The sequence below is a fragment of the Pezoporus flaviventris genome, unplaced genomic scaffold, assembly GCF_033815535.1.
Source record: "Pezoporus flaviventris isolate CSIRO_AGI_PZ_B2104156 unplaced genomic scaffold, CSIRO_AGI_Pfla_v1 ptg000025l, whole genome shotgun sequence".
Lineage (NCBI taxonomy): Eukaryota > Metazoa > Chordata > Aves > Psittaciformes > Psittacidae > Pezoporus > Pezoporus flaviventris.
The window spans coordinates 24,582,655-24,610,252 of NW_026892573.1; the positions used below are offsets into that span (position 1 = coordinate 24,582,655).

General features: G+C 42.8%; 1 protein-coding gene across 5 annotated transcripts in view; it reads left to right on the plus strand.

The window, feature by feature from the left end:
- Positions 1-27,598, plus strand: part of MTMR2 (myotubularin related protein 2) — a 58,884-nt gene that overhangs the window by 9,152 nt on the left and 22,134 nt on the right. For 4 of the 5 annotated variants that reach the window (XM_061457865.1, XM_061457866.1, XM_061457867.1 and 1 more), the window contains 2 exons: positions 10,787-10,892; positions 26,421-26,496. In XM_061457865.1, the coding sequence (XP_061313849.1) occupies positions 10,787-10,892; positions 26,421-26,496 (182 nt within the window). The remainder of the gene's footprint in view (positions 1-10,786; positions 10,893-26,420; positions 26,497-27,598) is intronic. The other variant, XM_061457868.1, reaches the window with a different exon arrangement.

Here is a 27,598-nt window from a genome sequence, read left to right on the forward strand (position 1 = left end):
CTTTTAACCATGTTTGACAAGTGAAAGTAGTAACTTAAGTTTTGCATTTAAACAAAGATGGAGATGGGAGGGAGGCCATGTCAGCTTTTTCTTTACAGAAAAAACTTGTTCCTTTTTCAACGTAGGAGAATACCTAAATGAGAAAGATGTCCAAAAGACTGTGCACGTGTTAACAAGGCTTCTCTCACTTCTTCTGTTGGAAAAATACATTATATTCTCTCATTTTTGCATTTCCTTCTTTCCTTGTGCTTTCTCTGGTGTCTGTTCAAATGAAAACAAAAGCAAATACAAACTTCTCTGCCACAAGACACTCATCATTTGGAAACCAGGGTAGGATCTAGTTCAGATTGATGTATCTCCACATGCAGCAGGTATCTAAAACTTCCCTACCCTCAGAGGAGTCAATATATTCCAGAAGTAATTCAGCTGAATTACTGTGGGAGAGCTAAATTGACATTTAGACTACATTGCCTGGGTTCCCACTGACTAGGTGGGAGCATAGACGTCTGTAGTATTTATCATCAGGAGTTAAACCATTCAGACCATGTTGATCCTACTCCTCTTTGAGTTACTTTTTCTTTCTCACATACTGATTTCTGCTTGGGGAGGTTGCAATGTCAGGAGGAAGCATCTGTGGGTGACCTAAGAAGGGTAGATTTCGGTTCTTGCAGGCAGATTCAATTTCATGCAGGGGCTGGGCTGCCAACAGAATGTAGCTGTTCCCAGTCCTTTCTTGATCTGAGTGTGGTAGAGCATGCAGCTGCACAGTGTCTGTGAATGCTTATCAAGGTGTAACACCACGTCAGTTTTGCTAGGTGATAAAAAGACTCTCCAGATTGGCTGTATTTAGATATTCTTCCCTCCTCCTTTTGATTTTTCCGCAGGATGGAACAAGTAATGTCACTGATGAGTAAATTGCTGGTATTTTTAAGTCCTGTGGGTGTTTGGTTTATTGGGTTGTGTGGTGTATGTTTGAAAGAAGACCAGGACATTTAACAGTGTGTGCTATGTTCTAACTGAGGTGTTTTTTTAAATAGGGGAATAGGTAGGAATCTTACAAAAGATTGAGACAACACATGCACTGTGGGAAGTAAGCATATATTTGGTAAAACTGTGTAGAACTGGTTCTTAACATGTAACTAGAAATTACGGCACTACCAGAATACAGATAATAATAGAGGAGTTTTATCTGTCTTTTTATGCAGTTCTTTCTGTCCTAAGGTGATTACTTACTAATGTAGGTATTATTTCTGTTTCTTTCCTTGATCAAGTTAATAGGTATTTTCTAAAACAACAACAAATAAATTAACAAGCAAACAAAAGAATTGATATACTGTGTTAGTTTCCGTTTTTCCTGCTTCTCCTTGCTGTCAGACTCTGGAGTTGTTATTGCAATTTATCATGGGACTGTCTGACTTTTCATTGAAATCCTGAAATAAATTTTTGCTTCTGTGTTTTTTTCCTGGCTTAATATGTTTGAAAGAAAGGGGGTGGAAATTTATATGGTAAATATAAACATTGGTAAACTGCAAGAGTGGTTCTGAATTGTATGTAGGGTTTCCATCATCACTTTTGAATGCATTAAGAATAGCCATGGAGACGGGTAGATGTTGCCAGCCCTCTTTCTCCTCTGGGGTGCAGTGATAAATCCAAGGTTGTTCCTGGTGTAGGAGATAGCAGCAGCATCACCCAGGTCTCTTCTCTTTCACAAAATATCCTGAGACCTGGAATCGGCTTCTTCCACAGGAAAGGCTAAGAGAAATGAGTAGTCTTCAAGCATCAGGGAACACTTGGATTTGTCTTCTTGAGTTGCCTTTTTGCTAGAGGCAGTCATGCTGCATGGTGAGCCCCTTGGCTGTGGTCTGTCCAGGCTGCTGCCTGGGCTGTCTTGGGGAGAAGGCTGCAGGTCAGGGCATGTGCCGATTTGACACGGCCCAAGTGGTCGCTTGCCAGGCTTCCTGTCCATCAGTGATCTCCCTAATGGCTTTCTGTGACTTTGCAGCACTTCGGCAAACATCTGAAGCCTGAGGTGATGGAACTTCTCTCCCTCAGCTGTTTTTTTAACCTGTTGTTCTTGGGAGTGTGTGTGTGTAATCTTCTTCATTTCTCATTCAGTCCTGCCCTCTGCAGCATCCTCTATTTGAAAACAGAGTCTCTAGCTCCTTCTGAACAACACCAAATGTTCCCCAAAAGCATCCATAACGTGTAGAGAGGCACAGAGGCGAGCGGGGGGAGCATTGTTCTAGCAACATTGTGTTGACAGTAAGCAGGGTTGCGTTTAGAACACCTCTTTACCTTAGAACCCATGCTAAGGGTCTGTCCTATTGTCCTCCTTGTAGCTGAGCACCATCTCATACCAGCCTGGACCTTGTCAGAAACCAACCTCCCCTTTTGTTCTTGTGAATACAGATTAATTTCATAGTTCTCTTCCATGTGCTGATGGGAGGGTATTGGTTCAGGCCTCTGATAGGTGCTGTTCTTCCTGTTATTTACCTTCTGGATTGTTTGACTCATGAAAGCATGATAATGTGGGCTGCTTGCTGTTATTAATTACGTGCTGCATATTGGTTTGTCTTTGGGTGTTGGCCTTCTATTCTCGGAATCTTGCAAATATTTGAAACAATCAGGCTATTGTTTAGCAAGTGCTTTACACACACTGTAGGCCTTTTGTGGATTTCTGTTGGAAAAAAAAGAATAGAAGAATGACTAATGGAGCACGAACAGTGCTTGTGACACTGCAGTCCATTGTGCAACTATTGAGAGCAAAATTTGCATTCCTAGAAAAGCTTGTTCACGGTCAAAATATAGGACATTCTCTTTATGGCTCATGGGAAAACGTGTACTATATATTCAGCTCAGGATGCTGCTTAGAAGGATCAACTTTTAAAAAATGACATTTTCCTCTCTTGGAACATTGAAGTCGGATTGAGACCCAGCTTTGCTTGGCAACAGAAGTGAATCTTTCTCATTCAGGCAAGTAGCATGGGGGCTATTTTAGGTCTGTCACACACAGGCACAGTGATTTGTTTGCTGAAATGGCTTCTTTTTAAGATACTGTTAAGCTCTGACATTTCTGGCCCTTTTGAATGGAGAGGGTGCATTATTGTATTACTGTCTGCCTCCACTGAATGCCAGAGGAAGCCCTGGCAGTTGGTGCTTTTCTGTCCTTCAGAAACATCGTGGTTTATGGCTTTGGTTTTCTACCCCTATGAGACTGTTACAGGTTGCTCAAGTGATGAAGTGGGATATTCAAATGTTTAGAAAAGTTGTGAGTTCCATGCACTTCTGGAGTACAACAACTGTCTGTCCTATGTGTCCTATGTTCCCTGTGTCCCATGGCACAGGGGTTGGAACTAGATGATCTTAAGGTCCTTTCCAACCCTAACTATTCTATGTGTGCCTAAAAAGAGGGTAGTGGGTGTTCGGAAGGGGGAGAAAGCATCTCGTCTATGCTAGGAGTAGTTTGCTTTGGTACTTGTCTAAGTAGCGTAGTCTGTTTCAATTTTCTATTTCACTGTGAGGAACTAAGATTGAGTCACTGCTTGCTGGAGATACTACTGCTTTGTCTGCTCACTTAAGCTCTTTTGGGAGAGGGGTTGCCTGATTACAGACATGCGCAGTGCTGAGCACTGTGGGATTCCTGTCCTGGGACAGATGGTGTTAAGATGCCAGAACTTAATTTACAGCAACAGAGCCTGTTCTGGCCCCATCCATGTGGAGTGGAAGCCAGCACTTAGTGCCCAGCTCCTGCTGCAAGGCTCTGATTTGGTCAGATGCCAGCATGCTTTCAAGTGCTTGCCTGAAGAGGGGAAAACGAGGGACTTCTGAGGACCCTTGGGTGTATGTATACCCAGATAAGGACCATGGGGACCGCTTACCCTTTACAGAGAACTGCTGTAAATGGGAGAGCCTTATGTGGGCAGCAGCTGGATTTCCCAGGCCAGTTTAGCCAGTACTAGCTAGGACAAAGTCATATTCATGGGGAACAAGCACTGGTTTGTCTCCCTCTGCTTTGATGTGATCCAGAAGATTTTGTAGTATTTCTTTTTCCTTCTCTGGAAGCAACAGGAGCGTTGAAAGTGTTGGGTTGGGAGAACTGTCAGCTTGAGTTTGGGAAGCGAGCAGGCAATGCTTAGTACCTCTGTGTCATTATACTTTTAAGAGACATGCCCAAGTGCTGCAGGTGCTCCTTTCTATCCATGGCCCTGCTGTAAGTCTGAACCAATTGGATCCTGCTCTCTTGGCATCTGAAGCTTCCAAATTAAATTGTATTTGCCACAAGTCATTGTTAATTTGCAGTTTTCACCTTGATTAAGTTTTAGGAATGTGCATAATGAGAAACTTTTCAGAAAAACAGGAAGAGAGGAAATGGAAATTTGCTCTCTGCAGTGTTTTTCTCATTTATGACCTCTGTGTCTGAAACCGTATCGCTCAGTGGTGCATTTTATCACCTGTTTTCCGTGTCAGTTCAGTGCCTATTGAAACAAAACATTCAGTTTGATACAGAGGAGATGGTGTGAACAGCTCATGCCAATTAGCATCTGGGTAATTGGCTCACCTTTGCAAGCAATGAAGCAGCTACTTGTTCTGGCAGGGAAGGAATACTCATAAAGAAGGTGCTGGAGAGGTGACTTTATCATCAGTGACTGCATTTTAGTTGTGTTATTTATAGGAGAGAGCCAGGTTAGTATTTTAAGACATTATTACCAAAAAAGAGGTGTCCTCAAGCCCTATGGATATGCTGTAAATGAAAATGGCATATTTTCCAGAGGAGTATGTCTCTCTTGTCCCATCAGTTTTTCAGATTTCTGGTTGTTGAAGTCGTATGCAGGTTCCTACTTACAGCTTTAGGAGGGGAAGTCATTTTTGTTTGTTTGTTTTGTTGGGTATTTTTTTCAGCCAGTATCTTCTTCTGAAGCAAGCAGAGATTTCTTCCTTAGTTTTCACAGTCTGAACAAGTGTCTTCATAGATTGCTACATATAGAATCACAGAATATTTTAGGTTGGAAGGGACCTCAAAGTTCATCCAGTTCCAACCCCCCTGCCATGGGCAGGGACACCTCACACTAGAGCAGATTCCTCCAAGCCCTGTCCAACCTGGCCTTGAACACTGCCAGGGGTGGGGCAGCCACAGCTTCTCTGGGCACCCTGTGCCAGTGCCTCACCACTGTCATCATACTCAACCCCTTTTTGCATAGGATTGTTTCGTTTCTTTGAGAACGTGTATATGTGTATATGTTCTCTCTTAACAGAAATGTAGTAGAAGGGATAATATGTGTGTTGTATTTTTGATGTTCCTGCTGAACAGGAAGATGGAAATCTCTAAGAAAAATTGCTTGCTAGGAAATAACCAGAAGTCACAAGCTGGGATGAGCCAGATCAGCCCTCATACTAATGGCACGACCTTTGTCTCAGATTTTGCCAGAAGTTGTGAAATTTTATGTGATACATGAAATTGGTTGTCATCACTTTCTTCTAGGGTCACACGGCCTAAGGGAAAAGGTTGTATAGCATGGTCATCCTTAGACCTGATGTTACAGAAAGCTCTTCATAGAGATCTCCTAGGAGTTTTCTTTCTTATGGAGGGTGGACACAGGGAAGTAAAATATCCTGGGTTTGAAGTACAAAGAATGTTGTATTAAGTTCCCTACAATAGGGGTAAGGATACAGGGAGGAGAACTTAGTCCTGCATAATCAGTGCATTTATCTGCATCAGGTTAAAGCTGTGGGGTTTCACAGTTCGGCTCTGGCACTTCTCTTGCATCTTCCTGCTTATCTTCTACCTGACCTGAGTTGACTGTGTCGTGCTCAGACCCTCTTGAGATCAAATCACCCTCTTCAGAAGCTGTACTTGTGCTTTCTTCTTCCAGGGAAAACTGTTGCTTCTCTACACTGGGAAAGCAATAACTTCATTGTCAAACTTTTTCTGTAACAGTTGGCAAAACAAATGGCAACTACAAGTTTTTACTTCTTTTTCTTTGCTTTCTTACACATCGTACTTTTTATATTGCAGGGGTCTGATGGTAGAGATGACAGGCGCATGCCATTTAATGATACTTTTTTAAATGTCTTAAGGCTTTATCACTGTTTTCTCCCAAAATATTTGCCCTGTACCTTCATAGTTTAACAGGATAAGTTTGCATGTCTCAGACTTTTGTTTGCAGCTTCTTTACACCTTTGCTGACAGTTTAAGCCAAGCATACTGGCATACTTTCAATGCTGCTACTGACACAGTAATACCTTTCAATTGCCTGAACAAGAATCACCGGAGGGCATCTGTCTGAGTCTACCTTATGTTGGAAAACCATCTGGCATGTTGTGGGATAGTCCTAATAATAACAATGATCTCTTTATCAGGAGTTGAGTCATGGTGCTTGGTTTCCAGTCTAATTCTCTTCTTAGATACGTATATGTATTCCGTATAGCCAAGGGGTTAATACTGCGTGCAGGTACTGTACAAGACCATTGTGCTGACAGCTCTCATTTGGACTCATTTATCATTCAAAATATGGCCATAAGAAATGCATTTAAATAAAAAAAAATAATTACTAAGATGAAAGACATAGATCAGTGTTAATTGCATCCTAAACCTGTTTCCTGCTTCTGCCTGGGGAGGGAAGGTGGGAAGAGAGGAGTAAACGGGGATGGCAGTCACAGGAGTAAGGTACGTTCCCGGAAGGTGCTTTTGAACTGTTAGAGGGTCTCTTTTTGCACTTGACACAGACATCCATCAGCAGTGATGATGTGGAGCTGCCTGGACCTGAAACATGGAAAGAGAAATGCTCCAGGAGCTACTTGGTCTTCACTGGTTCCTCACAGGAACATCTGCACTCGGTTTCTTTCCTGTAGGGAGAGCCCAGAGTATTTTGTGAACCTGAGTGTATGTTATTTCCTAGAATCTCAATGAGGTTCAGAGATCACGTCATTAATTTGTATGTTTATTAAGTTGTATTGAACCAGACCTTCAGCTAGCAGTGATTGGTGCAGCTCTAGTAATTTCCAACCTTTGCTGAAATCTGGCTGAACTTCCCTCAGATGTTCACCAAGTGCCTGAACCCAGCAGTTACATCTGACCATCGTGCCGTTGCCATGCCTCAGAATTGCTCTGTGTTGCCTTATGGTGAACCACAGCTGTTGGGAGTGTGTCCCTGTGAGAACAGAGCATCCTTGGTGGGATCCTCAGCATTTTAGACCAATACTAGAAGTACCCCAGTCATGCTGCCAAAAGTATAAGACAGCTTTAACTTTACATTGGGAAGAGCTGGGATAATGTGCAGAAGCTGCGACAGAAGCAGGAATAAATGATTTGATGAAGATGATGCAGGAGTGCCGGTGGTGAAGTGTGAAGGCAGCTCTGGTCTCGTCATTCGGAGTTGTGCGTCAGGCCCAGGATGCTCTTCTGCACATGAAGCTGCATGGTTTGGGGATCTTTTGCATTGATAGCAGAGGAGAGAGGTTGACTAAACCACTGAAGCTAATGAACTTCTCATGTGCAAGCAGGGATGTCAGGTTAATTAGTTTGCTAAGCAGCAGAGCTGGAGCTGTGCAACTGCCTGACAACGATAAGAGAAGGGAGCCGCAAGCCAGCGCCCTTTCGGTTGTCTGCTCCTTCATTCCATCTCAGCTCCCTATAAATGATGGATGAGGAGAACAGAGGCAGCAAGCCAAACATGTGCAACCTATGCACACTATGCAGAGCTGCATAATCCAAGCAGTATTGTTCCATGTATGTGCAGGCGGCACTTCCCAGAAGCTTGCGCTGCTGTTGCTGGAGGGAGCCTCACCAGTGCTTTCTGCTGGAGCTGGTGTGGGGAGCTTTTGAAAATCCACTTCTCAAATGCAAATGCTTTCCTTCATTAAAACCCACTTGAAGCCAAGTGTGATCAACAAACACAAAACACTGTCACAGCTCGGACATGCTTTGGATTATGGTTCTCTTTTTTTTTTATTTCCCTTGCATAAAGCAGTTTGCCCCTTTGCCTGCCAAAGTGAAATTAATTACCAATTTCATAAAAAATCTTTGGTCAGCAGTGATTAGATAATCACTGCTTGTGTGTTAGGTAGGCACTGGCAATGTACAGGGGCAGAGGAGTTGTGTAAGCAGAAAAACTGGTGAGATTTTTGATCCTTTTGTTAGCATTCTTCCTCCCTAGGAGCCGTTAAGAGCAGGTTCGACAGGCAGGTCTCAGGAGTTGTTTGTTTGGGTGTAGTGTGTCCTAACCTGGGGGCTAGAGAGACTAGCATTCTCCATTAAAACTTTCCCACCTTTCCAGCTCCCTTTTCCGTGACTACAGGATGTGAAATACTTGATGCAAATGCTTCTACTAATAGGTTGCTGTGCTCAGTGATGTAGGGATGGTCGCTGGGTGAGTAAGCTGTCCTGCATGATGCACAGGGGCCAGGTTAGCTGCTGGTGTGCCCCTTGTGTATTTACACCTGTGGTAAATGGCTTGTAAACTCTGTGGAATTACTGACCTGTAAAATGCATTTAAATACACAAAACTCTGGGCTCTGTAAAGGAAGGGAGCTGGAAGGCATCGTGGCTTCTGGAGGCTTAGTCTGAGCCTCTGGCTCCCCCGACTGGAGCTGGCGCTGGAGAAGGCTCGGTGGGGACCTGGGGATAGGAGTCAGAGTTGTCACCCAGTGACAAAGGCATCCACACTACCTGCTTGCTCTTCATTGAAAGCTTTAAGTACCATCTCCTTCTGGGTTGCTGTACTGTAAACTGGTGCTGCTTGATGGAATGATTTAATTAAGTGTGATTCTTCTTTTTTTACATGCTTTTAAAAACCAAATTCAGTAAACACTTGCAAACATGAGGGTGGAGTCTTGGAAGATGAAGGCTGGCCGTACAGAAACCAGGCTGAAAGGAGTTTCAGAGGAGCACATCCAGGGATCTGAGCTCGTTTAAGTAATGTAAAAATGTGGTTTAGTGCTAAGCCCAATTTAGCGTGCCTGCAGACTGCTGTGTGCTGAAGTGCTCTCAGCCTTCCTCATCATCTCCAGATTCTCTCCCTCTCCCTGTGCTGCATCTGATGATTTATGCAGCCATGTAATGAATCCAAACAGCCCTGTTAGCCAACAGAAGCCTCTCTTCATGTTTATTAATAGTTTACTGCCCTAGCAGATCAGTGAATTGAACCCCGCATCCTGTGATGCTCGTCCAGTGCAGTGGAGATGGCAGTGGGTGCACAGCCTGGTTAGGAGGAGGAGGAGAGGAAAACATGAGCAGACTGTTCAGCAGCAGTGTGAACTTTATAGCAATTTTGTTATAAAGTGAAACTGTACACAGATTCAGTGTATGTGTGAGGCCCTTTGATCCATAAGGATGGGAGGCTTTGCAGATTCAGTTCTTATTTTAGTGTAGGATTATTTTCTGCCTGGGATGAAGACCCTGGGACTGCTGCACGGTGAGCAGTGTTGTGTGCACCAGTGCCACAGTCCATCCAAAGTTCTGTGAGATTACCTGGCAGCATCACAAGAGCTGAGCAAGCTGGAAAGCTGAGTGATTAGCTGTTGAACCTCATACAGCAAATCCGTTCAGTGGAATGGTGCTGTTCAATTGGCACATCAGTATTATTTATTTAAAATGATGGTGTACTGTTCCCAGAGGTTCTAAGTTTTTACTTTGTAGGATGAAAGAGTTGCCAATACTCCTTAATCCTTGGAGAGAAAAGACTATTCCCAGCAAGAGTCCTATTTTGCTGTAGTCCTTCATGTTTTTAGAGCTGCCTGTGCAATACTTTGCCAAACTCCAAAGAATAGAAGTAAAAATGGAACATTTTGGCCTTTTAGTGGCTGTTTATGAGCAGCAAAACAACTTTCAGACAATTAACAGATCTCCTTTGGAGATCAGGCCTTTAGGAAGCTGTTTCTAGGTTGTCACATGTCTAATTAAAACAAATAGTAATGGTAATACTCCTGCTGGTGTTCAGCTTTGTCCAAGGCGAGGCTTGCAAGCCTGCTGGTTGATCCTTAAGAGTATCTTTACACCTAAGTGAAAACCTTTCTGGGGCCTAAGAGTGTGGGAATAACTTGGTACAGGTAGCGTTTGTGCTGTGCTGTGGCTTCAGGCAGTAACATTGTACCATGGAGGATCTTTCCTTACCAGACATCTGGGATTTTAAGAGCGTTATTATTGAATGCTAATTTTAAGCAATTATGGTTCTAGGAGAGGTCACAGCATAAAAATGCTGTAAAATAAGCTTATTTTAATTGCTTACAGCTACACTAGGAAAACTGTATAGAAAAAGAAAATCACTGTTTTGCTTTGCTATTTAGCAAATTGCTAAAGCAATCACCAGAGAGGTGTGCTTGGAGAGCCTTTTTAATTCTCCTAAGGACTGCACTTATACCTGAAGGAGGAAAGTTGTGTGTGATGGAAAGAGTTTTTATCCTGAATTTCTTCCACCGCTGTGAAGCTGTGGTTGGAGTTGTGCTGGCGTGCGTTCAGGAGCCTGTCTGCTTGCATCCCCCAGCAGCGCGCTAATATCTCCCATCTGAAAGCCTGAAATGGAGGCTCTTAGTTTCTGTGATTTAGGATTTGATCAAGCTTGTGATCGTGATAATGTTGGCTCAGTCTGAGCTGAGATTTGTTAGTGAATTGTGTATGCTTTGGTAATCCATAGCAGTGGTGAATAAAACAGGTTCTCCTTAACCACTGCTGAGGGCTGAATGACTGAGACTAGAAGGGGTGGATATAGTGAAAAATGGCTGATGTGACTGAGTGGCAGTTCTTGATGGCTTTTGAGCATTCTCTGATACACTGTGGTGTTTCTCTTTATAGCGCTTCCACTTCTCAGTCGGACCATTCTACTCACACCAAATCTGCTTCTGCGCTATCATCCGACTCGATCTCCACCTCAGCAGACAACTTCTCTCCAGATTTAAGGGTATGTATGTCTTGTCTCAAAAAATCAAAATACATATGTGTTGTGGCCTGCTTGAGAGGACATTTCTTGCTTCTTGCATTTTGGATATGGTGAAATGATGTCAGCTTTCAGGTTAATGCCAAATTTTATGTAGCTGAAACATGAAAGGACCCAAAGTCAAACAGGTGAAATTGAAGTTTAATTTTACCGTATTATTTGCATCTTTATAAAGTTGTTTAATCTTCAAAAAGCTGACTCTGCAACCCACACTTGGAGATGAGTTTTCAAAGGAACTCTATTTTCTTTTAAGTGCTTTAAGTAAGTGAAACCCTCCACCTGCCAGTTATATATCCTTTTCTGTTGTGTGTATAGAAGAGATGTTCCCTCTTGAGAGCTCCCGCTTGTTTGTAAACACTGAGTCCTTGGAAGTAGCTTCTTTCAGAGAAAGATTGCTATCTCCAAGCAGATAAAAATAATCTTCTGTCACAATAAAGTGCTCTGACATAAAAAGGTCCAAACAAGGCTCTTTTAAGACTGTTATTTGATTAGTTAATTATAAATTCAAAGTTCTATTTCAGTGTCACAGGAGTTTTGGAGCTATCTGTGTGTTCCTCTTATGAAACCAAGGGGGGTACTGGTGCAACTTTGCTTGTAAAAAACATCCCTGAGTATAAACCTGTTGGTGTTGGTACATTCTAGTAACAACTTTCAGCATTTTTCAGCTGTGGTTGAGCATCTTTGTGAAATCTAAAGACAGTAAAATTACATGCAATCCTCTGAAAACCTCTCTGCAAAACTAATCCCTTTGACAGCCATGATAATTATTTTGTCCTGTGAGTGTTGTGTCTATAGTCCATAATTAATACCAGGATGTCCACCTGTTTGTAAGTGGCAAGAATATAAATGTTTCTTTCTACAGGAGGTTATTAGCAAAATATTAAACTAAGATTTGTAAATTAGTCAGTAGTTTGTGTTATCTAATGATAATTTACACCTTTTTCTATGGATACAAAAAGTAATCTTCAGAACATGGCTGCATAAAGAAGTTTGTAGTATGTCTGAAGCTGGGGTGTTCAGTTACTCCAGCATACAGAAAACATGATTTTTAGATTAAGGTTAAGCGATTCATTGATATGAATATACATGAGACTGCAAATACTGCAACAGCTGTAACTGTATAATAATATTTTTAAAAAAATTACACAAGCATTTTCCTATTTACTTTTAATTTTTTAACTGAGGTTTGCATAAGTGATTTCTTTTTCCATTTTTTATGCACAATTCATAGAATAATAAAATCATGGAATGGTTTGGGTTGGAAGGAACCTTAAAGCTCATCCAGTTCCAACCCCTGCCATGGACAGGGACACCTTCCACTAGAGCAGGTTGCTCCAAGCCCCTGTGATCAACCTGGCCTTGAACACTGCCAGGGATGGGGCAGCCACAGCTTCTCTGGGCACCCTGTGCCAGCACCTTACCACACTCACAGTAGAGAATTTCTTCCTAATGTCTAATCTTAATCTCCCCTCTTTCAGTTTAAAGCCATTCCCCCTTGTCCTGTCACTACATGCTTTTGTAAAAACTCAGCTGCCTTTTCACAGTTTTTATGACACATGGGGATTACCTTTAGAAGTAGAGAATGAAACAACATTTATTTTCTAGAATCAAGGCTGTCTTTCCTCCCTGGTGGTTAAATTGGTTCAACTTGTTTTCCTTATAACCCTCATTGTGTCTTGTGAGTCTTTCCCTTCTTTTGTCACCTTATCTGTATGAATTGTAAGCTGTCTCGTGGGGATTTCAGCTCTCCTGGACTCGTCTGGTTCCCTGTCCAACAGGGCCTCTTTACCCACAAGCAATCAAAAGTAATGCCTACAGAGGAATGTTCTCTTAGCTGCTTAATAGATTATTCAGGCAGGAGATGCATATGCATTGTTTACTGGAGGCCATTAGAAGCCCATACTTCCTTGCTGTGCTGCAGTTCCTGTAATTTGCAAAGTGATTTCTTCACAGCCTGCCTTCTTATTTATTTGTTATTTATCTATTTCTAAGCAAACTAAAGTTCTGCCATGGTTGGAACACGTGCTGCTCCCCTTTAGTGTTTAAGAAGGGATGGTGAAGCAGAGATTTACTTATTTAGTATAAAGGCACTTCAGGCCAAGTGTGAGTGTGTGCCTCTGCTGGCAAAATGCTGCTTGCTGTTAACCTGCATCAGCTTTGTGGGGCCTGAATTCATCTTAAGCCTGCCAGGCTTCACCTAAAGCGTGCTCTTGCAGAGGTGCTGCAAGTGACTGCGATGCAGTTGTGTGTAGGCATAGTGCTGGTTCTCGCCTTTACACTTGAGTAATTGCTTGGCAATGGTAAGCAGACCTAGAGAACAAGCATTCCCGTAGTACTACTTGTAGGATGTAGCAAGGACGGGGCAGTTTATACTAGCACTACTAATAGTCAACTACTAGGTTGACTATCTCTCCTAGAGGAATTGGTGTATTAATTATTTCTCTTTCTGTTCCTAAGAGTGTTTGATTCTGGACATCATGCCTGGGAGGTGGGATGAAGATCTGTGGACAGCCTCAGGTGTTGGTATTGCCAGTGCAACTACAGTCCCACAACCTCTCCTCAAACCAGTCACTCTCAGTGCTAGTGCATTACTGTTTTTTCCCTGGGCTAGCTGTTGGAGCCTCATGCTAGCTCCTAAATGATCTATTACATGTGGTGATCAAGTAACTGATTTCTTTCAGGTCTGGAGTCAAGGAGAACAGGCATCCTCTCTCTGTGGCAGTTCTGCAAGTTGTTTTTTAATAAAGTCAGTTCTGTAAGGGATTTTTCAGGGTCCTGATTGTTCTTCCTATTTTCTCTGATCTTTCTGAGATGTGGCCCTGCCTTTGATACTGCAGATGAGGCCATACCATTAATGCATACAGTGGCATGCGCATGGTCTCTGATTTAGCCTTGTCTTTATTTGCTTGAGCATCTTGTGCAGCTTTGACTGGCACAAGAAAGCATTAACTCCCAAGTCTTCACAAGTACTGAGATTTGAGCTTAGCACATTATTACTTCTGAGGATAAAAGGAAGTCTCACATCATTCCTGGAAAAGTGTAAGCCCTGAAGTGGGAACTAATGCATTTTGTGGTAATTTGGTGGTATGGGATACAAGAGCCTGGGCTACATGGTGTTCTCATGGGAAGGTGTTGCATCAGTTAGCTTAAAGAGGCTGAAAATAAGCTTTTCAGCATTTTGACGTGGATCTGCCAATTATGGGATTATGCTCTTGATGTGTATTTAATTTTTTCCTGCTAGAATGAATTGCTACACGGATCCATCACCACTCCTACCTCTGCTTGGTCTATGTTTCTATGTGTGCGTTGCCTGAAATTTAGGCATTAAATGTCGGTGATGATGGAAAACCACTCTGTGATAGCTACAATTAGCACTCTCTTTTCTGTGGGGAATTTTTAGAAGAATGGGCATCCATTGGGAGGAAACAACCAGGGGAAGGACCCACATCATTTCTTGCAGTCTGTGCCTGCAGTTTTCTTTCGGAGTGCAATTAACACTCTGTGTGTGTGCGCACATGAGTGTAATGAGGTAAATGAGACAACCGCTGGGGATTCCTACCAAATGCATGTGCAGTATTTTTCCTAAATCTTTCTCCAAAGTGTTTAATAATAACCCTTATGAAGTTTTTTTTTAAATGTATATTGAGCATTTCGATATCAGGAACTAAGGTTCAATTCCCTTTCCACTACAAAACGTATAGAGTTTTCACTTCATAAACTAACTCTAAATAACTTTTGGCTGCTTCAGTTAGCTTCGTGGGGGGAAAAAAAGAAGAAAAAAGCCTCAAACCCCAACAGAAAAACAACAAAGCGCTATTAGGTTCTCCCTTCAACCCCCTTCCTGATCTCAAATCTGAAACTGTTTAGAATTGATTTAGGGAATGCACTTTTTGAGGCAATTTTTAGCAAATACACTGCCATATGTTTTAGCATAAGTTATAGATCAGGCAAGAACAGAATTCAGTAGAAATAATTGGAAGTGAAAATGGGCTGGAAATTCATAGATACTTTGTAATTTGGGATGAGATTTTGAAACTGCCTTAGAGGCAACATTGCCAAAGGGGTTGAGGTGGATAAATATCTCTTACAGATCTGGGAACTTGGTGGGTTTTAAAGGACAATTAGGTTCTTACTCCTAAGTCCTATAGATGCTGTTTTCTCCTGTGCCTACGGGCAGATATGTCTGTGCATTTTATAGTACTTCTCTTAAGGCTACCTGCTAGTGCTCTAGCTTTTATCAGTTGGGACTTTTCATTTTGAGTCACCTGTTGATTTATAGGATAATGCTGGAAGTTTGCTGTGTTCAAAGCTTTGGAGTGGCTTTCTTGAAAGGGATGGATCCTTCCCCATTGGAAGCAGTGGATGTGGCCAGCAGAGCCTGCTGCCACTTCCCTTAAAAACACTACATTTGTCTGAAAGCTTGTGAAGTTCCATTGGGTTTGGTTTTGGACTGTGTACAGTGAAAGCCTGAACCAGAGGATGGAAATTCATATCCTGGTTTTCTTATGTTGCTTCTAGTCCATCCCGTGGATGGAGGAAACCAGTACAGCAAACCCATATGTCACTTGCTTAGTTGTGCAGCCTTCAGAAAAGTGGTTCAAATCTTTGTTCTTGGCATTGCTGCTCATGACCATGAAACCATTCTCTCCTTTGAGGGCAACAGCAAGATCCGCAATTTCTCATATTCCTCTGATGTCCAGCAAAACAATTGTACAAGCATACGTCCCATCCTCCGTGGTTGTTTGCTCCCTCCATAATAATTTTCTCTTTTAATATATGGGGAATCAGTGGATTTGCAATGGGTTTATATGAAATCCAAGAGCATTATTGTAGCATGCCCAGGACCTGAAGGTTAGAAAGGAGAAGAAACAGTTGCTTGCATAACCTTAATTTGTTATCCATTGTGTGTATGGTTGGAAACTGCAGACAAGCCTATGTGGTTTATTTTGTAAGAGACATAACTGATGCATGACAAAAGGTATTGAAGGAGTCTTCTCTTTCCAAGACAAGTTAGTGGATGCCGTAGCTGTCTCCTTAGGTTTCCTGGCTGAAATCTGTTTGAGCAAGTCTGCATTCAAGCTAGCCAGCCACAGTTCCTTTGTAGTAGATGGAAAGAAATAGGATGTTTATGATCTGATTTATCTCAGCTTCACGGAAATGCCCACGGTAGGTGAGAATGTCATACAGCTGAGCTAGGGAAGTCCTTGCTGCAGGGTGTTACGAGCATCCTTTGAGGAGCAGCGACTTATTTCTTAGTGGGATCCCAGCTTTAGCTGTGTACCAGTAGAGGTGCAGTTTTGTCTCACTAAAAACCTACCATGTTTCTCCTCTATGAAAATTGTTCAGGCTAATTTCTCCAGATGTAGACCTCTAAAATTGAGGTAAATCCTGTCCCTCAGGTGATGTTGGGCGGGATTAACCTAAATGCCAGTCACTGACTTTGCCACCTTTGTGTTACGCTATTCTAGCTTTAGTGCAAAGTGGCTTAGACTAGTTTTATGTAGAACATGTATATTGTTAGTAGAAAAACATATTGAAGAAAGATGTGATCCCTCCTCCCCCAGTCCATTGCAGTAAATTACTAAAACTAGCCTCACTGAGCTTTTCCATTGCTATCTCCGTGCCAAAGCAGGAAGTGTGTCAGGCTTTGGTTATGTGTAACACATGTTCGACAAGAGCTGGGTTCAGAGAACGGCATAACTTTTTAAACTTTAAGCACTCATTTAAGCAATGGTTTTTAGTTTTGCTTTTAAGGGACATTGCAGTTGGTGAATGATGCTAACTTGGAAGCATTAAATCATGGAAAAACCTCTGCCTAAGCACCTTCAAGGTAGTTGAAGACTGCCTTGCCAGTCGGCTCCATCTCTTGCTTAATGATATATGGGGTAAGTATTCCTGGTTTGGATTGGCCCTTGACTCTTTGCGTGGGACTGCCTGTAAGAAAACCTGTTCATAGCAAATGCAAAGATGGCTTCTGTGGTGTGAGCTTTCCTTCTAGTGCACTGGAGTGTGACTGCTGTTATCAAGGTATCAAGTCGAAGGGCTTAAAGAGCGGCTGATGAGAAGCAGGAAAATACTGTGAAGAAAAAGTATTTTAATATCTCAAAACTCTGATTTTGGCCATACAAGTTGCGCGTGTGTGTCTGTGGGAAACAGGCTTCCTTTGGAGCATGAAGCTGTTGGTTGAACAAAGGCACAAAGGACTGGTTCTGCAGAATGAATGGTGCTCTTGTCCACAGGCATGGTCATTCCAGGGCAGCCCTATGAGTGACGGGAATTTACCCCTGCTGTTGCCATGTTTTCTAGGACTCCAGTTTCCGTGACTCAAAATGCATTATATTTCATGAGAATTCCAATCTTTTTCTTTTTAAACTGTCCTAGGGGATGGAAAATCTTGGTCCCCTCCCTGCACCTCTCCCCAGTAAGTCCTTTTCTGCACCTCACCCTTGCAAGGAAACAAAAACACAGAGTAGCCAACCTCTGGGTTGCAAAATATTGATTTCATGCAAATTAGATGGGGGAGAAGCCAGATGCAGTCAGTTTTCTGTCTCCTTTACATGGCAGTAATACTCCCTAAGTGCTCATCTCGTTAGAAGAGAGCAAAGACAGCAAGCGTTGCTAATTTTTCATATATAGAGGTACCTGAATGTTTGAATTTGAAGTAATGCACAGTGAAAGAAATCTCTGGAAGCATTTATGATCACCATCTATTAGGAATGGAAAACTAAGGATAATAAGCAAATGGCCTTCATATGTTCAAATATTTTCAACTCTTCCTAATCGACTGCCGTATTTCTCCTAGTTACAAAGTGCAAGAATTCTCATTTTGCTGACTAAAACTGGGTAAGAGGTGGATTTTTTTTTTCTCCCCCTTTTTTCCCTCCCTATATTTGTAGTTTTGTAGATTGAAGCACAAATCAGGCAGGAATGAACAAGCATGGTATTTAAAAGGAGCATGCAGATTTGTGACTGCACACAGTACCTGCCAAGATTTGGTTTTCTGTAGATGTTTTTGCACGTAATGGAACATCTTCATTCCCCTCTGTATGATTGTTTACCCATTGTAAATAGCTATTTACTTGTATCTTGAATCCTTATATGTATATCACTTAAGTCCAAAGTGAAAATCTTGGTAACAGATTCTGTGACTTATTTTAGTTGGTAGAATTTATAATGCACTTTTTGGAAGGAGTGTTTTCTGTTACTTAAGACTGAGAATATGATATTTACTGAACCAGTTTAATGCTTTCCTTGAAAATATTATTTTGTTTTTCTGTGTAAGTTGTTTGCTAGGCAAAATTCAGTAAAACTAAAGCAAGGATAGAGTCAGGCTAATGTGCTAATGAGCAGCCAGTGGAGGAGAGAGCTGTTGTCATTCCAGACATATGTGGGACCCTTGGCACTGAAGAAGGTTCTGTATTAAAAAATGTTGGATTTGCCTGAATAGATACTATCTGCAACCTTCTGTGCCAGGAAGTGTTGCTGTGTTGAGTCAATGATGACTTTCTGTCAGAGCCTAATGAGAGGATTGTCTTGAGGCACCAAGCCATGCAAACTTGAAGAGACAAGCCAGCTGTGGTTGAACGAGTGGCTCTCAACAATGTGTTCCTTTGAGCTTCTAAGCCTTGCCTTGCACTTTTGTAGCAAGGGCCCAAGAGATTCAACAGCCCAGAGAGGTTTTTCTTCATCGTTGGACACTCGGGTCTGAGGGGAGAAGTACATAGCAGAAAAAACAAAGCAGAAAACCCCAGGGAAGCACTGCATGGTGTCTACTTCCTCCTGCACAGGAGTCCCTTTATATTACCCTGGTGACTATTATTTCTTTTAGATATACTAATCTTCAGCTTCTTCCTGAAGATTTTTCAAGACAGTGGTAAGTAAGCAAGTGATTTCTCCAGCCTTTCTGTACTTACTCAAAATATCTATGATAGGTACAGATCATACTTGTGATTTTTGGTTTTAGTTGTATCAGGGCAGGATAGACAAAAGACAATTGCAGTGGCCATTGTATGTGATTATCGTCTTCAGAGTAGTATAATAAGTGATCTATTGTCAGAACATTTTACTGATAACTTAAATGCCTTTTGTGTTGTTTTTCAACCAAGGTAGGTTAGCCTTGTTTGCTGAAGGCTCTCTCAGGAGCTGCATGGGCTTGATGTGGTCTTTGGACAGTATATATGATCCTCTGTGTACTATTCTGAAATGATCCATGTGTCCACAGTGTTTTGCCTTTTCCTCTTTGAATTTCTAATATCCCAAAAGAATAAGACACAAAGCATTTCCCTGCAATTAATATCTTGCTGGTCTGAATGTCTAACATAGTTATCCACCCATCTGGTCATAATCCTCAGAAGAGTCCCTATGCCTCAGTCATGCAGAGATACTGCTGTTCTTTCCTATAGCCATTCTGCTGTGATATTCTTATTGATTCAGAAATAATGACCAGAGTCCATTTACTTACTCAATTTAGGTTTTATTGCATTTCCAGTAGGATACATAGCACATAAATCTTCTCCAAGTAAGCTTGAAATAGCGGTAAATGGTGGCTGAAAATCTCTCTGAAGTAGCACAGTGTTTGCAGGCTACAGGAGGCTTTGTCAGGTACATGTGGCTATTGTTTTATGGTCCTTCTAATTGAGTATTGAGAAGACAGAGCCATCTTAGCATCAAAATGCTAGAAAAAATGTGTCCTAAATGTTTCATTGAGAGAAGAAACCTATGAAAAATTACCCTAACAAAGCATAGGGGTCTTTGATTCTGCACATATTCATGTCAGTTCTGCAGCTTCTGTCAACTTTGGCTGGAGAGAAAACCTCATGGGTTTGTTTGTTTTTTTCCTGAGGTGGATGGAAAGAGCTTCTCTATCAATTTTGTTTCAGAGGTTTTTGCATTGTTGTAGGGGTAATGATAAGTCCTGATACACCTGCCATAGTGGCACTGTCCTTTGTTGATTGACTTTTATGCCAACAGCAGTGAAAGAGGAAAGGGATGGAATGGGAGGGCAGTTCAGGGGAAGAAATAGGTGAACATGGGTCTGAGACCACAAAAAGGCATTTGAAAGGAGAAAAACATTGGTTGCATAAGTGTCTGTGGGGTTTTTTGCTCTTAATTTACAAAGGAAAGAAATAAAAAAGCGTAAGTATGTAAAAATAATCCTATGGCTAAGCCTTTGCAGAAAGGCTGACTTCCCTCATATGGTTCTCTGAGACAGCAGAGAGGAGCCAGCTCTGACCCAAAAGCTGTCTCTGGTAACTCAGCTAAGACGACCTATCCTACAAGCTTTGGAGTCATGCCTGTTTTAATGCAGTTCATGCAACTTTTGGATGCGGTCTAGCTCATCTCCTGCTGCCTCTCAGCACAGAGAAGGTTTGGAAAGTGCAGGTTGTGACTACTTGGTTGTATTGAGATGTCCAGGAGACTGGGCATTGCTACACTGGCCACAGTGGAGCACCAGAGATGGGATTCACCCTACCAGATCTGCACTGGAGTTACTTACCCTTGTTCTCAGCCTTGGGTGGGAAGAAAGGCACTTATCCTAAGGGTGAATCTCCTGGTCTCCTGCTTTCCACTGACTGTACAGCGTACCAGGAGTGACTAGGTCAGATGTAGATCTAGAGTTTTAAATGAAATGGATATTCCTGCAGTTTACTGACTACCCTGCCTGCAGAGTGGCACGAGTGCTGATTCAGGAGGGCATTTAATGAAGTGACAGTCCTTGAGAGAAAGACATTAACAAAGGAAAAAAAAAAAGGAGAGTTTAGCTATATTAACTACAAGCAGAATCTTCCCAGGTAGTTCATTAAAATTACAAGTATCAGACAAATGTTTTCCTGTAGGAGATAAAGGCTTTCACTTGGCTGGTGAGTTCAAACCCATATTTCACCCATAATTTGAAAAGCTACATATTTTTACAATCTACTAGTTCTGTATGTACATTCCTGCACAAGTACAACACACACATTCTTGTCCCCACAGCCTATATCCTGCCTGTTGCTGCTGACCAGTGTGTGCTCACAAGGTAGACGTGCCAAACCTGTGAGTTCAGGGGCTGTGGATGCAAAGGGATTTTGTGTTTGTCTGTACAGACAGGTTATATGTGTTTACATCAAGGGACCAGTTAAGAGTCTGGCTTCCTGCTGTAGGAAACACAGAACAGGACTGTGTGTAGCTGGAACAAAAACAGCTCCAAGCTTGGAGAGCTTGTTTTTTCAATAGATGGGGCAGACGTGTTTTTGGTGAAAGGAATAATGCTGAGCAAGTGGTCATGGTGTTGGGTTGGACATGTTGCACCAGTGCTATGGCTTTATGTATAACAAATCCGTTCAAAATGTGCAGAATGATTTGGAGTGTGTAGGGTGTTACCAGGGAGAGGGGGAAAACATCACAAAAGAGCTACGTTTTATTTTTTTTCTAACCCAATGATTCTTTTTGATCATTCTGATTGTGATTCAGGCCAGAAGAATCTGTGCAGACTTGGGAAAACTGTAACACAGCAATTCGGTAACACAAAGCCAAAAAGCCTGACCTTTGTGGGTTTCTGGACTCAAGTATTCAGGAGAAAGTAGGAAAGAATGAAGAGAAAATTTCTGGGAGGGACCTCGGGTGTTCTCTTCATCCATCTGTGTTATCTGGAGGTTTGTGCTGCAGACATCAGTGTGCAAGGGCAAAGCTGCTGTCCCTAGTCAGTCCCTGCTGCCCTCCCTCTGTTGCCCTGGGTTTACATCTCTGCTCATGTAGTCATACCCTGAGCCAGTCCGGGCAAACTGATCCAATTTATGGAAAATCATCCATTAAAAAAGCCATTAAGCAAACTGAGGCATCCTGACTGAACTAGATAGGGGAGCTATTACAGCCCTGGCAGGCTGGGGAGGAGGAGGCAGTCCTGGCTCAGCCTCAGCCAGCATTGATGTGTGTTGTCATCCTGGCTGTGCAGCTCTGCTGGTAGGCAAACACCTCACAAGCAGCACAAGAAGAAAATAGATCAGTTGGTTTCTACCCAGGCAAAAGCAAACCCTGAATTCAGAGTTCCATGCACCCTCCCAGGTCCTTCTGGAACAGTGTTCAGCGTTGTACAGACCTCTGAGACCCTGTGCTTAGAGTTAGAGTGCAGTATTACTTTGTACCACTCTGAGTTGGCTGTCACTGCTTGAGATGAGCTATGTGTATGAGTTGTGCGGGGACGTCAATCAGGAGAAGGGTTTTTGAGCAGCATGCTGGCTGCTGCTTTAGGAGGCAGTGTGAACACGCCTTGGAACTGGAGGGGCTTGGAACTGCAGTACCCTTTCAGGCTTACCTTTTCAGCAGGATCGAAACCTCTTCCTCTGACCCCATACATGCAAGCAAAGGAGATTGTTTTGTTGCTGAGATCTGCATGTTGTGCCAACAATGCAGCATAAGGGTTTCCCTGCCTTGGGTGCTGTGGGTGGGAGGGCATAAGAGCTCTGCACCTTCAGCATGGGTAAGTGGGCTGAGCTAACACAGGTGGGATCCTGGAGTAAGAGAAGCAATTGTTAAATGTGGCAAGTGTGGGTTTGTTCTGCCAAGTCACTGCTTGAGGGGAGAACAAAGGTAGGTGTTTGGCATGAAGTCCTCACACCCTCTCTGAGCTGAGGCAGGACTTGTGTTAGGTGCTAAGGTACTTCCATGCTCAGCATCCCAGAGGGCTGTTTTATGTAGAGGGAGAGCTGCTGATGGGTGGAATGGGTAGGTGATGTCATTTGGTAAAAGAAGACAGAAATAAAGGTTATTCTGGTGTGTAAATAAACTCTCTGTTCCCCCAGAGATTCAGTTACCAAGCATAACGTTTCTGTGGGGGAAATAAAACAAAGATCTTTAGCTTAGAAGCAGTGTAGTCTGCTGATTTTTTGGTGGTTGTATTTGTTTTTTTACAGAAACCATCTTAGTGATGGTTGTGACAGATACGGCCAGTGCGTGGCTCTATGTCAGCGTGGTCCTATTCCGAAGTAATGCTGTTTCTGCCCAGCTGTGGCTGTAACCTTCATTACAGTGTAAGCACTCTTTAGTTTTGTTCCCAGGAAACAGCTGAGACGCCTGAGGCACACAGAGGTGGAGCATTCAGTTGCAGAGGTGTATGGCACCTGCCTCAATAGCGATAGTACATAAATAGCCAGCTGTCACTCTCCTGCAGCAGAGCTGCTGCAGTCGTGTCTCTGGCTCCCCTACTTGCTTCCTTGCGTCACTGGAGCTCTTAATTCCACTTTGCAGGACTTGCAGAGTGCTAAATCTGGGCCCAAGAGTGTTATTTTTAGAGTCTTCAAAATAGGCTAATGTACCAAAATAGATTCTTCTCGCAGTTTAATAAACCATTTATTGATCTGCGGAGAAAGGGGAGGATGGCAGTAAGATGGAAGGGCTTTTTATGTCATCTCCTTGGTCATATAAGGAGCAGACGGTCCATCTATGGTGTTAGCATCCTCCCAGAGCTCCATGTACATTGTCTCATCCCATTCTTTCCTTTTGATCTATTTCCAAAACTTATCTTTCCTTACCCACCCACTTTTCCTCCATCCTACCACCTGCTGCCCTTTAGCACTGCCCCAGATGTCTTCTCCTTTGCCTGTTGCCTGCACTGTCAGCTGCACGCAGATTGTGTTTCCCCAAATCAATTTGAAGGAGCCGGATTTCAGGAAAATGCCTACTGTTCATGTCTCGGATTCTGCCAAGGTTGGTTTCAAGAGTTCACATTCCAGCTAGGAGGCTTGTTCAAGGTCTAGAGCTGGGCAGATGCTGCAGACTGGCACTCCAGGAAAGTGTTTATCCTGCGCTTTCTGACCATGCCTGTCTCGTCCTGTTGGGAAGGATGACTTATCCAGGGCTGAAGTACTTGCACTGACTTTGAAATCATCATGGAGGCAGTCAGGGCTGTGTTACCTGAGGTAGGTCGTGGGGCTGAGGTCAGCTGAGAGGTGATGAAAATGAGTTTAGTCCTCAACTCTGTACCAGAAAGGGAAAGAGAAGGAAAAGGAAAGAAAAGAGAAAGGAAAGGAAAGAGAGAAAGGAAAGGAAAAGAAAAAGGGAAAGAGAAGGGAAAAGAAAGGAAAAAGAAGTGGGTTTTGAGGCAAGGGGACAGAAGCTGTCTACCTTGAAGTGCTGTGCTTGCAGGATGCCCTGTGTTGAAGTGAGTGGAGGTTTGGGTTGCTAACCCTTTCCTCTGACCCTGGGGACTCCACGTTTCAGAGAGTGTGAGTGAGCAGATGGATTTTGTTAGACTTGGAAGAGCCAGTTTTTAAACTGAGAAAGCTTTCAACCTTGTCTTTACAGAGTGGTGTTGACATGGAGCTCTTTGTCTTTTATACTGCTTGTCTCTTCCCTCCTTCTCTCCTCCACATGCAGTACAGTGTTTAAAGCCCATCTGAGCACTGACCACCTAGTTTGTCATACTGAATGCTTTCTATGTATCTTACCTCATATTTGTTTTGGCTTAAGATGTAACCCAGCCCCCCAAATGTTTACCGCTGGCTGAGCTCCCGCTGACATCTGCAAGAGAGCAGTGGGTCCAGCTGCTGACCGCAGTGATCCTAGCAGCAGCTGCTGCCCACTTGGCATATGGACCTTCTCAAAGACATCCTGATCCTGTCCTGAGTGGGGAGTGCGTTGTTACTAATGTCCTTCCAAGATAAAAGACCACAAAGATGACCACCACTTACAGACTAATTAGCCAGTGAGACCCCATCTCATTTGGCATAATCCAGATGTTATCCTGTTAATTTCAAGGCTGTTACTCAAGCGCAGAGTTGACACACAGGAGTTGAGAGCAGGTCTGCGTCCCAGGCTTTTGTCAGGGAGGCTGTCAGTCAGGGCTTTGATGGGGTCTGTGATCTTCGGCCAATACAGCTGTGCTAAGAAGACCTCAGCATAGACTTTTGCTCGTTGCACCAGCAAAACCTTGTTTTTATTGGTATTGCTGATGGGGGCAGAAGCTTTCCTGCAAGTTGCTGCTAGTGTGAGCTCTGTCAACAGTGACCCCCCTTTACCCATGCTGCAGACCCCAAGCGTCCCTGGTAAGAGCTGGCCTAAGTGGGTGCAGTGGTGAAGTTCCTGTTGAGAAGCCAGGGCTGTATTTGCTTTTATTATCTTTTTTAAGAGTCTTTTGAATGTGTTTTCTAAAATGCACATCTTGTTCCCAAGAAGACTTTGATCTTGTTAATCTTTTCATCTATATGTCAGTCTGTTGTGTGAAAATGCTGGAACATGCTCTGCTGTGGCGTGGTGTTTCTTTGGGGTTTGTTTTCATTCTTTTACATAGTTTAGAGAATTTTTTTCCCTGAGGCTCTCCTTCTTGCTTGAGTCTACATGAAAGCTGACCACAGACGTGGCAGGTTTTGGAGTGCCACTTTAGGCCATGTCTTTGAATTTTCTTTGCAGGGGTTTCCTGTTAGAAAATTAAAACAATTCTTTCTCTTTCCTCACATTAAGATAGAGAAAGCATCTTGGGTGAGTCTGCACATCAAGTTCTGAGCAGACATGAGCTCTCTCTGCCTATCTCCACCAGGTGGGATGCATGCCAGCTTTCAACCCAAAGTCTTGTGGTTGCTACATGATGAGGCAGAGTCTGGACTAACTAACCTGTTCTCTTTGTTACTAGGTTGTGCAACTGGTGTGCTGCTGTGGTTGTGGTCATTTGGCAACTTCAGGGCATGGGCAATATGATTAAATCTGTCTGCATTTGGCCACACAGACTTAGCCTTAATCATGGTCACTTACATACGCTCTTCTCCCCTAGTTCTTACCATAGGTTTAGACCTCAGGCTGTGCTTTCATAGTTATAACTGTGCTTTCCTAAAATGTCTATAAGCTTGTGATAACCCTTGTGTAAATGCAGCCATATCTGTGAAATGTAATGTTCTGTGGTATAATCTCAATCCAAGAGAAAGAGGAGGAGTCAGTTGGGCACTCAAAACGGTACCTCCTATTCATGCCTGTCAAAAGCCAGCCTTTGTAACAAGTCACTCCTACAGAGCCAAATCAGGATTTTTGCAGTAGTTGGACCCTCATTGAAGACAGTGATGTGATCTTTCCTCAGTGTAAACTAGAAATTATGTAACAGTTGATAGCACAACGGTAATAGTTGATCACTGGGGAAAGGAACTGATCCCTTTGGTTCTGTATGTAACTGTGAGAGAGTTTGACTTGTTGTGACGGACTGGTGAGGAAAAGGTTAGGGCATGGAAGGCAGCCATGTGGGGAAGTGTGCCACCAAAGCACTGAGCCTGCTTTGAGCAGCATCTCCGACACAGACATCCTTGCTTTAAACGCTTGTGCATGGCCCAGTGCTGTGCTTGAGGACTGCATTGAGGTCTCTCACAAAGCAGGCTTTGTGTTGGCCTTTCAGAGGCTGAGACACCAGGTAGTACCTCAAGATCTTTGAATATTTGTTTTCCTTGGTATTGTTGACCCATTGCAGGTAAGTGCAAACTTCTTGGTTTATGAAAATGTAATTAATTTCTTTTTCTACTTCTATGCTTTGTCTAGGTCCTGAGGGAGACAAATAAATTGGCTGAAATGGAAGAGCCACCTTTGCTACCAGGGGAGACCATTAAAGATATGGGTACGTGAAGAGGAAATTTCTTGTTGTTTGCTAACCAAATAGAATATCCATAGAACAAAATATATTGGCAGTCATTGACATCAGTGTCAGCGAATTGCTGATGTTCTGAGAACGACAATCAGGTTGCTTCATTCATAAGTTAATGCACATGGCATGAGCCAAGGTAACTGTCTTCCCTTACCATGTAGCAATTACAAGGCAATTCAATGTATCTTAGCATGAGGAATGAGGTGGGTTGTACAGCTTTGCATTTGCTGCCTCCTGAGAAGACATGGATTGACTGTTTCAAGTTGTTTTGCCACAGGGTAACTTCTTATGTTGACACAACACAATTGTGTACCCAGTCTCTGTCACAGACTGAAGGAGAGGATACAGTGCTGTGGCAGGGAACTTCCTGTGATACAGGGATGGGTTTTTGTTGTTGCTATTTTTCATCCAGCCAGTCTGACATGTGCCATGTTTGCTGAAGCATTCCATTCCGAAAGTTTGAGTAAGGCCTCTAGATTAATTTTCTGTGGAGGATTTTGCATTCACTAGTTTACTGTATTACCTTGCTCTTAAAATGATACGGAAGAGTGCAATATCAGTCCTAAAAATAAAAAAATATAAAAATACCTCACCAAAAAAATGCACCCAACAACAACAACGGGGAAAAAAGGCAAAAGCCTGTCAACTCAATGCCCAGTCCCGTTCTCCACTCCTTTCCTAGGGACACTGAACTCGTACTTCAACCGTGCACTCCAGACCAACACCTAACTCTGTCCACAGGCGCAACTAGCTCTGACAGCAACACTAGATTTTGGTTCCTGGGGAATAGTGTAAGAGATCAGAGTTACCAGTGCTTTATCTGTTGACAAATGATGTGACGAGCCATGCAAGTCTGAGACTGAGTGGCTTTTGGAGTTTCCCAGACAGCAGCTGCCCGGTCCAGCAAAAAGTCAAAGGCAGCAAAAGAGAACGATTTGTTATTCATCAGCAGTAATTATTTCCTGTTAAAAGTGTCAAGAAAGGCAAATGAAATTGTCTTTGTATTTTACAGGGAAAGGAAAAAATATTGTTTCAGCCAACCCAGTAACCTAGAGAAAGATTGGCTCTGAAAAGA